This window comes from Thamnophis elegans, chromosome 6, assembly GCF_009769535.1.
Source record: "Thamnophis elegans isolate rThaEle1 chromosome 6, rThaEle1.pri, whole genome shotgun sequence".
Taxonomy (NCBI): Eukaryota; Metazoa; Chordata; class Lepidosauria; order Squamata; family Colubridae; genus Thamnophis; species Thamnophis elegans.
In genome coordinates this window covers 53,011,380-53,023,751 of record NC_045546.1, presented here as the reverse complement: position 1 = coordinate 53,023,751, position 12,372 = coordinate 53,011,380, and the positions used below count along the sequence as shown (strand labels likewise).

General features: G+C 41.5%; 1 protein-coding gene across 1 annotated transcript in view; it reads right to left on the bottom strand.

Moving 5' to 3' along the window:
• Positions 1-1,384: 1,384 nt before the first annotated feature.
• Positions 1,385-12,372, bottom strand: part of MORC3 (MORC family CW-type zinc finger 3) — a 46,001-nt gene continuing 35,013 nt past the window's right edge. Inside the window, exons 15-17 of the mRNA XM_032219642.1 lie at positions 8,491-9,343; positions 5,565-5,728; positions 1,385-1,961 (exon numbers count right to left, since the gene is read on the bottom strand). Of these exons, the coding sequence (XP_032075533.1) occupies positions 1,808-1,961; positions 5,565-5,728; positions 8,491-9,343 (1,171 nt within the window). The 3' untranslated portion in view covers positions 1,385-1,807. The remainder of the gene's footprint in view (positions 1,962-5,564; positions 5,729-8,490; positions 9,344-12,372) is intronic.

Here is a 12,372-nt window from a genome sequence, read left to right as displayed (position 1 = left end):
ATGAAACTTGGCTGGGTCTTTCAGCATGACAATGATCCCAAACACATCGCCCGGGCAACAAAGGAGTGGCTTCGTAAGAAGCATTTCAAGGTCCTGGAGTGGCCTAGCCAGTCTCCAGATCTCAACCCCATAGAAAACCTTTGGAGGGAGTTGAAAGTCCGTGTTCCACAGCGACAGCCCCAAAACATCACTGTTCTAGAGGAGATCTGCATGGAGGAATGGGCCAACATACCAGCAACAGTGTGTGCCAACCTTGTGAAGACTTACAGAAAACATTTGACCTCTGTCATTGCCAACAAAGGATATATAACACAGTATTGAGATGAACTTTTGATATTGACCAAATACTTATTTTCCACCGTAATTTGCAATTTTTTTTTCCAAATCAGACAATGTGATTGTCTGGATTTGTTTTCTCATTTTGTCTCTCATAGTTGAGGTCTACCTATGATGTCAATTACAGGTCTCTCTCATCTTTTTAAATGGGAGAACTTGCACAATTGGTGGCTGACTAAATACTTTTTTGTATATGAACTCTTTTTGTATGCTTCTTCCTCAACACAAAATTTGAATCAGTTCTCTTTTTGGGAAGTCCTATTGACAGAATCCTAAATGCTTTTACAATTGTTTCCCCCCAAATTTTTATCAGATTGAGTAGAATAAAAAAAATACATTAGTCAATATGTGTGTGTGTGATTTATTATTATAAAAAATGTATTTGTTCCTGTCATGCAAAACATGATGTTTTTCACCATTTAGTACAAAATATATACATTTCTCATTTATTTTATGTAAATAAAAAGTCATTTCCATTTATTTACCTTTCTTCAAAATGTAAATGTACAGTACAAATTTAAATAATGTTTTCCATACAGACAAGATTTATTTTACTCAGAATTTACAGTACATTCAATTATCAAACAATGATGTGAATAATGAACAACATATAATCATAAAGTTAAGAAAAAGAATGGAAAAAGAATGAATGTGGAAAAAATAAATCCTTCAAACTTATTTTGATAAAACACTCATTTATTCATAAAACATAATCTGATAGTATAATAATCATTATGCAATACTCTTAATCAGTATTTATAATACATCATCAGGTATCAAAACTCAGAAATACTCATAGGCCACTATAAAATACTAATAATTTGGGGAAAATGACAAAATTGCCAGTGTTTTCTTTAAAGAAAGTTTAAAAAGGTATATAACAACATTTGTAGTATCTGTGGTTTATTTCTGGATGTGTTATAAAAATTAAATATATCTATAAGAAATGCTGAAAATTCAAAAGGGGTAATACAATGCACCTGTAGTGGTATTTGAAGCACTTGAAATTAGGATAAAATTAGACATAGCGTTAAGACTGTCTTTCTATTAATAGTATCACACAGCACATTTTGATTTTCATCAGCTATGCTAAATAAAATATTAACCCAAGTTTTCTTTCCAATTTGGCATGGCAAATATCCTCCTTCTATGTCACCACAAACACCAGAAAGCGAAGTGTCTATAGTTCCTTTACAGATCTTGCTTTCAGGAGCTGCTGTCTGCCACAGCTATTCTCATAAGCACAAGAATAAAGAAAAAGTTCCTTCCATCCCTGCACAATGTCTTCATTGGAGACATTCATTCTTTTTGTGGCACTATTAACACTTTGAAAATCCAGCTGCAACATTTCAAGAATATATTTAACCCTTAAATGATTTGGGTTTTTTTTTTGTTTTTTTTTTTTTGCAGATTTGAAACTTTACAACAGTGTACAAATTTGAGAAAGCATGATGTGGCAGTGGAGAAATCATTAAGCACTGCTGATTTCATTCATGTGTTCTACAACTTGTCCTAGAATTTCATCAACTACATCAACGTCGTAGTTCACTTGTTTCAGGTCAAGATCAGGCATTATTGTTGCCAGTAGCAGTCCCACATTAACTCGCAGTGATCGCAACTTCAGGCTACAGAAAGACAACAATGATACATTGGTTAAAATGTTTTACATACAATTTCAACACTTAATATATTTCCTGAGCATTTCATTTTTTCCTTTATTCTTTTAAGGTATTCTAAAATATATATTAAAGTACCCCATGTTAAAGTGCATCTTGGCAATGTAGTTACTGAACAGAGAAGAGCTTTGAATAAATTTAGTTCTGAACTAAAATAAGTAAGAATTGCTCTGCTCTTCAAAACAAAGTTTCAGCATTGCAGAAATCTTGACAAAGTGTACCAGGGGTATTATTTAAACTTTCAAACACATATGGCAAAAATTGTGAGAAGTGCCATACTTAAACTACTTCTTTGCTTAAGAGTTCATAACTCAGAATGCAAATTGTTAGTGTTTCTTTTGACTGACCATAGTACAACGCAAAACATTTTTAGTTTATACTATTTTCAATTCAAAATATTTAAAACTGGTCAAAACAGATGTTTCAAATAAAAACCATTGCTGGATATTCTGAATGTTAAAGCTTTAACTCAATATATTGCCCACTCCTAGCAGACACATGGATAGATACAGCAAAAATTAAGGAGGTAAAATAATGGAGTCAGTGGTTCTCAACTTTTCTTTCATTTCATTTTTCATTTATTAAGATTTATAGGCCGCCCTTCTCCCTGAGGGGACTCAGGGCGGCTTACAATCACGGGAAGGGGGTGCAATAATAAAAGACAAACAGTGAGTAAACAAGATAAATAATAAAACACCAACTTGCATTCAACAGTCAACACTCGGGGGGGTAATTTAAGAACTTATCCCCAGGCCTGCTGGGAGAGCCAGGTCTTAAGGGCCGTGCGGAAGGTCTGGATGGTGGTGAGGGTACGAATCTCAACGGGGAGATCGTTCCACAGGGTCGGAGCTGCAACAGAAAAGGCTCTCCTCCGTGTAGTCGCCAGTCGACATTGACTGGCAGATGGGATCCGGAGGAGGCCCAATCTGTGCGATCTAATCGGTCGAAGGGAGGTAATCGGCAGAAGGCGGTCTCTCAAGTACCCAGATCCACTACCATGGAGTGCTTTAAAGGTGGTCATCAATACCCTGAAGCGCACCCGGAGATCGACAGGTAGCCAGTGCAGCTCACGGAGGATGGGTGTAATGTGGGCGAACCGCGGTGCGCCCACTATCACTCGCGCGGCTGCATTCTGGACTAACTGCAGTCGCCGGATGCACTTCAAGGGCAACCCCATGTAGAGCCCATTGCAGTATTCCAGCCTAGAGATCACAAGGGCTCGAGTGACTGTTGTGAGAGCCTCTCGGTTCAGGTAGGGCCGTAACTGGCGGACCAGGCGAACCTGGGCAAATGCCCCCCTGGTCACAGCCGACAACTGATGGTCAAAAGTCAGCTGTGGATCCAGGAGGACTCCTAGATTACGGACCCTATCTGAGGGGTATAAAATTTGACCCCCCAGCCTGAGTGTTGGAATGTCGGCCAAATTGTTGGGAGGGAAACACAACAGCCACTCGGTCTTGTCCGGGTTGAGTACCAGTTTGTTAGCGCTCATCCAGTTCTTAACGGCCTCAAGGCCCTGGTTCATCATGTCCACCGCTTCATTGAGTTGGCACGGGGCGGACAGATACAGTTGTGTATCGTCCGCGTATTGATGGTATTTTATCCCGTGCCTCCGGATGATCTCGCCCAGCGGTTTCATGTAAATGTTAAATAGTAGGGGGGATAAGACCGAACCCTGCGGCACCCCGTATGTTAGGGGCCTCAGGGACGATCTCTGCCCCCCGACCAACACCGACTGTGACCTGTCCGAGAGGTAGGAGGAGAACCACTGCAAAACAGTGCCTCTCACCCCCACCTCCCGCAGTCGTCGCAGAAGGATACCATGGTCGATGGTATCGAAAGCCGCTGAGAGGTCAAGGAGAACCAGGATGGACGCATGGCCTCCATCTCTGGCCCTCCAGAGATCATCGATCAATGCGACCAAAGCGGTTTCAGTGCTGTAACCGGGTCTGAAGCCGGACTGGAAGGGGTCAAGGTAGCTAGCTTCCTCCAAGGCCCGTTGAAGCTGGAAGGCCACCACCTTCTCGACAACCTTCCCAATAAAGGGGAGGTTGGAGGCAGGACGATAGTTGTTTAAAATGGCTGGATCCAAGGATGGTTTCTTCAGGAGGGGTCTCACCACCGCCGTCTTAAGTGCGGCGGGGAAGTGCCCCTCCTGAAGGGAGGCGGTCACGACCGCCTGGATCCAGCCATGTGTCACCTCCCTGCTGTTGGCAACCAGCCAGGAGGGACACGGGTCCAGAATACAGGTGGAGGCGCTTACAGCTCGAGTGGCCTTGTCCACATCCCCAGAGGCAACATCCTGGAACTCAACCCAGAGATGGTTTGCCAAGTAATCCCCCTGTGTCTCGGCTGGATCTACGGCGGTGGAGTCCAAGTCCGAACGAAACCGAGCAACTTTGTCCGCCAAGAACTGGGTATAGTCCTCAGCCCTACCCTGCAAGGGGTCTCCCGCATCCCTCCTATTGAGGAGGGAGCGGGTGATCCTAAACAGGGCGGCTGGGCGTGACTCGGCGGACGCTACCAAGGCGGAGATATGCGTTCTTTTGGCAACTCTTAGTGCCCGGATGTAATCCTTGGTGCAGGTAGTCAAAAGTGCTCGGTTCTCCTCAGACTTATCGGACCTCCACAGGTGCTCTAGGCGTCTCCTCCGGCGCTTCTTCTCCCGGAGCTCCTCGGTGAACCAAGGTCGTCTCCGGGATCCGCTGACCCGGAGGGGCCGTAGTGGCGCAATCCGGTCAAGAGACTCCGATGCCGCCGAATGCCAGGCGGCAACCAGAGTCTCCGCCGAACTGTGGGCGAGTGTCGGGAATTACCCCAAGCTCCGTCTGGAACCTCAAAGGGTCCATAAGTCGCCTGGGACGGAACCACCTGGTCGGTTCCTCCTCCCTATGGTGGGGGTTTGGCCTCCGGAAGTCCAGCCTCAGTAGGCAGTGGTCTGACCATGACAGGGGTATGATCTCATTACCCCTCAGACTAAGATCACGCATCCACTGCTCCGAGAGGAATACGAGGTCGAGCATGTGACCCGCTGTATGAGTTGGGCCCCGAATTACCTGGGTCAAGCCCATGGCTGTCATGGAAGCCATGAACTCCTGCGCCCCGTCAGAGCGTTCACCGAGCGATGGCAGGTTAAAGTCCCCCAGAACTATAAGCCTGGGGAGCTCAACTGCCAGCTCGGCTACTGACTCAAGGAGCGAGGGGAGGGATGCTGCAACGCAGTTGGGAGGCAGGTACGTTAGCAGCAAACCCACTTGACCCTTGAGGTCCAACTTTATCAGCAGGGACTCACACCCGGCAAGCTCCGGAGCAGGGACCCTACGAGGTAACAGAGACTCCCGGATAATAATAATAAAATTCTTCACCTTTAAATGTTAAGATTTAAATCATAACATTTATTCAAGACTTCATGGACCTTGTGATGACATTGTGGTCTCCCAGGTGTCTGCAGACCACAAGTATAGATAGAATTTGGGACCACTGGAGTAGATAGAAGTTTCAGGTATTAATGAAGATTTTAATATGCTTTTCCATGGATATAAAAATATCTACCTTTCTCCATCAGGATAATTTACAGTTTCTTCAAGATTACTCGCTACAGAATCATTGGTTCGTGCAACCATTTGTGGAGCAGAAGCTTTTAACTGTCCAATTTCTGCTTTTAGCTCTTCACACTGAAAATTCAATTGGTTTTTTTCCATTTCAAGTAGTTCAATCTGAAAGAAATAGGTCAAAACTTTCCATTCAAAATATTTACAACTGTGTATTTAAACTATGCATATTTCGAATTGTGCAAAATCTTCAAAAGGTTTGCAATGCTTAAGGCTAAATAGATTACTTCTAAGTTTTTTCATGATAGCAGCTTCTGAAAGTTTGCATGCAAGATTTGCAAACAATGTAGCTATTTTAACAATTCAGAAAGTAAATACTTATGTGTATCATGAAGTACGTTTTTGAAGGCTTTGCACAATTAAATACATATAAGTTGGGGGAGCAAGTTCAATATATTATTGTTGTTGTTGTTAGTGTTATCACTAGACCACTGGCTTTAAATTTTTGAACACCAAGCACAAAGCACCCAGGAACAGAATAAGTATTCTCAACAATTCTGTCTTTCATAGCCTGACTAAAGCTGAAGGGAGTTGTAGTCATAAATATGTCAAAAGTATTGGACTATAATGCTATATACTGATATAATATCATCCAATACAGTACTGCATATTACTTTTGTTTTTGTTTAAATACAATTCAGATGATCTTTCAAAAGTTAAAGATAGGTACGTTGACAGACACAATCTTTTTTTTCGTTGGTTGCTTGACTTCCAACATTCAGAAGTTGAAAAAATGCAGACTGACATATGGAATCAAATTTACTGGTTTTTTTTTTAAAGAGGGAAACCACAAGGAGCTGTTTGAATTTTGGCCAAAATATTAATCTTGCCATATCAGTCTAGAGCATTAATGGTTTAATTTAATATTCAAAATATAAGCAACTGCAAGATTTAGTCCATTAATATTATAAAACTGTTTTTAACAAATTCCAATGTTTCAAATAGATACAAACCTATGCACACTTGGAATAAATTCAACTGAAGATGTATATTTCATATGCTTACTACTGTGCCTCTTGGGATGTTATATTATTGTAAATGCATATTGCTATCTTGGGAAAGCAATTGTTAACTTTAGACTATATGAACTGGAAAAATCAATTTTATATATGAATTCAACACTTAATGCCTCTTTTGCTACTTGACTTTGGAAAACAGGACTGTACAGATTTTTGACAAATTGCTGGATCCTCAACGTGAAGGCTAGCTTTTGGGCTGTGAGCATTTAAAGTAATCTAGGTATTAGCAGCTATTTAATCTCAACTAATGTCAAAAAAACTAAGCAGAACTGGACCTGCTTAATAATACTTAGATGAAACACTAGGGTTTTCAGGCTAAACAAGTAAGCTGAAAGAACACACGTATTGTTAATAAGAAAATACAGACATTATCCATGAAGTCATTAGGAATGAAGACTTAATGAAAGCCTTCATTTTTATGTATGGTTGACTACTCAATTCTATTTACGAAATAAGAACTGCAAAGCTGATGTCTTGTATTAGATTGTTAGATTAAATGCCAATACCACATTTATATATTATATTATTCATGTTGTCTTGTATTCATGTATGGACTGCACCAGTAGAGGCTAAACCAATTTGGTTGCATATATGATGTGCAATGACAATAAAGGCTTTGAACTGTATCAAAATGGGGTCTGCTTTTTACTTACTGCGTTTTATCTACTGCGTTTTCCCCAAAACAAGACCCAGTCTTATTTTCTTTTGGGCCCCAAAATAAGGACCTGTTTTTTTTTAGGGGAGGTCTTATTTTTTATCATAAGGCCTGGCCACGATGGGCACCCTGCCCCTTGTGCGCACAGGAGCCAGCGACTGCGCAGAGGGTAGCTGCAGCAGGAGCTAGAGGGAGGCAGGCGCCCAAAGGGCATAGACCTGCACGCCTTCAATGAGAGAGAGGGAGGGAGAGCGCCCTGGTATAACTCTCCGAGGTTGGATCAGATAGCTCTCTCTCTCATACACATACACAGAGGTTGGATCAGATCGCTCTCTCTCTCTGTGGTGGCAGTGGCAGTGCTTCAATGCCTGGCCAGTGGGGCGCTTCTCACTCAGCCACTTTCCCTTTCTTCTTCCCGCTCCTCCTCCTCCTTCAAGCAAAAGCTTCACTTTTCATCTGTCCATTGCAGCGCAGCGCCCGGGATTTACTTTGAAAGTTATGGGGCTTGTCAATGCCCATTCGTGGCACAGCACTGAAGTTTCCATAGTGTAGTTTGTGGCACAGCGAAGAAGGCGGAAGACAATCCCCTCCACCAGACCAGTCTGGCAGGGGTGGGGTGGGAAACCAAGTGATGCGGAAAGCAGCTGAAAGTGTGGTGTTCAAGCCCTTCAGCTGCTTTTGGCCAGGCTGGTCTGGTGGGGTGCATGGGACAGCGCCACACACCCCTGGCCTCGTTTCCTCCGTCCCTGCCCCCCCCTTGATTTTTATGGCTGTGCCTTGTCCCACCTCATACAATCAGATGGTGGGCGGGGCTTAACTAGGCCTTATTTTTGGGCTAGGGCTTGTTTTCATGGAATCATAGTAGTTTTTTCCCCCCTATCAGATATGGTAATTTGGCAGAACCCACTGAAGTGGAAATAATGCACTTTTATTTAGACTGAAGCCCTACTAAATAATCATGTATTTACTACTAATAATGGAATCTTCAGAAATATAAATGTTATACACAAGGTGCAGATCAAATCTAGACAAACGTAGCTTGAGAGTAAATTAAGCTACAATGCATCAATCCTACCACAGAAATATTAGATGGAACAAAATTAAAAATGCAGTATTACAATAGCTGCAAAAACTGAGAAATAAATAAACTACAATCAACTTTGCTTTATTACATATGCTTTTGTAAAACTTACCTCATTTTTATATTGATCTTTTTCAATACTGCACTTGTCCAGCTGCCTGAAAACATCATCCAGCTGGACAGCCATCTCATCAACTTCAGTTTTATTTTCACTGTTTCTACACTTAGTGCATTCAGATTTTAAATTCTGTAGTATAGTACATTGTTTTTTCAACCATTTAATCTCATTCAGTGCCTGCTCATAGAGAATCAAGATCTCTTCTGGACTTTTTCCTTTAATTCTTTCTAGTTCGTCATCTGATAGAATGCTATTTGTTTCTGTTGACTGATGGCACATTTCTTTTTTCATGTGTTTATCATTCATTTCCACAATTTTTTTCTCCAATGTCTTTACTTCTTTGAACAACACTTTATACTGTTCTTCATATTTTTCTTTTTCTTTTTTGGCTAATTGCAACTGAATATTTAATTCATTTATTTTGTTGTCCACACACCCCAAAGCAGACTTGGAAATGCCAGCAGGTTCTGATGTGGTCAATTCAGGCTCCGATCTGGATAGCTGATTCTTTTCAACACTGATCTCTTCTTCTTCTTTTTTTACTGCAAGCCACTCTACTTCCGTTTGTGTGGCTGCAGTTCCTTTTGTACATTCTACTTCTGAACAAGCATCTTTGCTTCTGGAAACTTCTCCATCACCACCAATATAATCCAAATTGGCACCACCTTCAACTTTTACTATTTTGATGTCACATTCTTCTGTTGCAGGCTTTGGAGTACTGTTCTCCTCCAAAATGATGACATCATTGTCATCCTCAACATGTTTCTTGTTCTCAAATGCTTGGCTAGTCACCCGCGTGATCTTAATTTGTAGTGGTGCATCAGAATTAGAATGTTTTCGTTTAAGCCTACAGAAACAGCAAAAGATGTGTATTACACCAATATTTTTAAAAGTAACATTGTATTCTTTTGTACTGATTTCTAAATAGAAAGTCCATTTAAATAAAATAATAAATTGAAAGGTTTTTGCAATTGATGGGCCTGCACACTTAAAGAAAGGACAAGTAGCTGGATATTGGTAGTTAATGCCTCTTTATGGACGGGAGAAGTGGCAGTTGCCTGGAAAGATATGTTGATCTGTGCATTGAAGAGGCAAAGTTTCTAGACTCAGGTCAAGGAAATTGATTGATTACTCATTCACAAGCCTCCTAGCTCTAGAACTGTAGCAACTTTGCCTCTTTATAGGATTGTTCCCCAAATGAATGTGGATGAGCAGATGAAAACTGTGGCAACTTGGATAATATCACCTGAGCAGAGTCGCTGATACTTGTCACTTTTCAAATTACTGTTGATTGCTGTAATTTATTTTATATGACATGGCCTTGACAATACTGAGAACTTTCAGTTAATGGAAAATAACTGCTTGTGCACTACTTGTACAGGTAGTTCTCGAGTTACAAATGTAATGGAGCCTGCCCATTCTATTCGTAACTCAATAATTCATACATTGAATGACATCACTCCCTGCTTTCGCCCATATGAACATAAGATATCTTGGGGTGGGGAAGGCAATTGGGAGCCTGGCGGTGAGGAAACTGGCCACCTACTTCAGAACACCCAAGGTCTCCCCTGATCAACAGATACCTCATTCTCCCTCCCCTGGGGTCTCCACAATTGCTTCCTCCCCCATCCTTCCGTACCAGGTAACTTAGCTTATGAAGATCCATCTCCTCTCCAGCCTGTTTCTTTGCCTGCCCCCTCCGTTTTCCTCAGCAAAGGGCTTGACGAGGCCTCCAGCAGTGATAAAGCAGCTCAAGAGGCTGCGCGCAGCAATGCAACCTCTTGGGCTGCTTTCTTGTCAGCAAAGCACTTGAGGATTTCATCCCTGTAGGCTTTAGCAGTTCTTTGCAAAAAGACTTTGCTTGTAGGAACAGGGCTTCCGAGGGATGCACCTCCCTAGCTGCGCTGGTGCTAACAAAGGCTTTTTGCAAAGGGCTGTTGAAGCTTACAGGAATGCAATCTCCCTGCAGGCTTCGCCAAGGAAATGGCAAACAGAGGGAAGGCCTGAAGGACCAAAGCCTTCCCTCCATTTGCAAATGTCCAGACCTCAATTTGCAGAGAATAGAGGCCTGAAATGTGAGATTACACAAGATCTTGCACTACTGATCTCGTGTGATCTCGCGGTACATTAGGCCTCTGTTCTCTGCGAATGCAGACAAGGAAACCTTGAGAGAGGAGATCTTTGCAAGGTAAGTCAGTCTCCACAGGTGAAGTGCCTGCAAAGACGCGGGTGAGGGTTGGGGGAATAGGCGAGGTGAATGTTGCAGAGCCTCTGCAGTCGTTTGTAAAGATGAACAAATGCCATGGTGCTGCAATATTCATAACTTTGGGATTTGTTCATAAACATTTGGGGGCGCTTATCATGTAACTTCAAACGTTCGCTAAGGGAACACTCGTAACCCGGGGATTACCTGTACCTGAGTTGCATGCTACACTGATGATATGGAGAAGTACTGGTTGCTAATTTATTTAGCAGTTCAAATTGCTTATTGTTATCTATAAAACCAATTTGGCAGCTGGGTATCATTAGGACTATCTATCCCAGGAGGAACTCGCTTGGCCACATGTGTGCCTTACTAGGTGGGAGAGGCCACAAAAGAAGATATTTTATTTGGTGGCTTCCCACTTTGGACCAATCTGTCCTTTTCTCTCATGGTCTTTGAAAGAAAAACTCAGCAGAGAACAGTTGGTTTAAAAATGGATTTGGCTGACATTAAAACAGTGACCTGAAGCTTAGTTTTTTTTTTTTAAAGAAACCTAACACAACTTGTAGAACACAACAGGGAGACCTTAGGAACAACTTTTAAAACAGGCAAACAGACCCCTATATGCTGAATTAACAGAATCAAGACCAATAATTAAAAGGGAAATCAGGTTAGTAGGTGGAAGGGTAGTTACTAAGGGATTCTGCTTTTGCTTAAGTAAACAAAACCACTAAATAAAGTTTATCCTAATGACCTATTAGTAGGTAGAACATTTATCTCCATCCACACCTTGTCTGCACAGCTACAATAAACCTGGCTCAAATCATACACTAAAATAAGGAGTTTTCTCTTTCTTCTTTCAGAAATGTGGAATCTTGGCAGGCTTTCAGAGATTACATTACTATTTTGACAGATAGGGAGCCATCAATGCTATATCAAGTTACATTAGGAAATACAGGTAATCTCTGTATTCATTTTGCAAATTTTCACAAGAGCAAATTTATTCAGAAAGGGTACTTATGTTAGAAATTTTAAAATGCAGTCAAAGAGGCCTCCGTGGCCAAATGATTTGGATCCAATCACTGCTGCAGTGGCAACCATTACTAACTCTGTGACTTGTCTGTGCTGTTTGGGGTTATGACATGCAATTTCCTGAAGCTGGCAATTTTGTCCCTGGTCACATGGCCCAACAAGATAGAGTGATTTTTACAGCCGGTGCGGCTGTGAGTTTTTTTTTTTTTTTTGGTGCTGTGTGGGCTTGAGGACTAGTGCTAGAATTGCTTCTAAGAATTTTAAAATATTCTTTTTTGTTATTCTATAGTACTGTACTGTTGGTTTGTAAGCATTTTTAAGTACTATACTTTGCAAAACTTTTGCAAATTATTGTGTTTGTAAGTACAGTACTTTGCAAAGATAAAGTCTGTTTGCATCTGCCTTACAACTGTTTGTAGAAATGCTAGCCAGCATCTAAACAAAGCATTCTATGATGTTGTTTTTCCACGCTTTTATTTTGGAGATTAGTGTATATTACTGTAATTTGTAGTTTTAAAATTAAATTGCCTTCAGAAGTTGTGGGTGACCATCACTGGAAGCTTTTAAGAAGAGACTGGATAGGCATTTATTAGAAATACACTTTTGTGAGAGCAGCGGGTTAGACTAGATGACCTAAAACC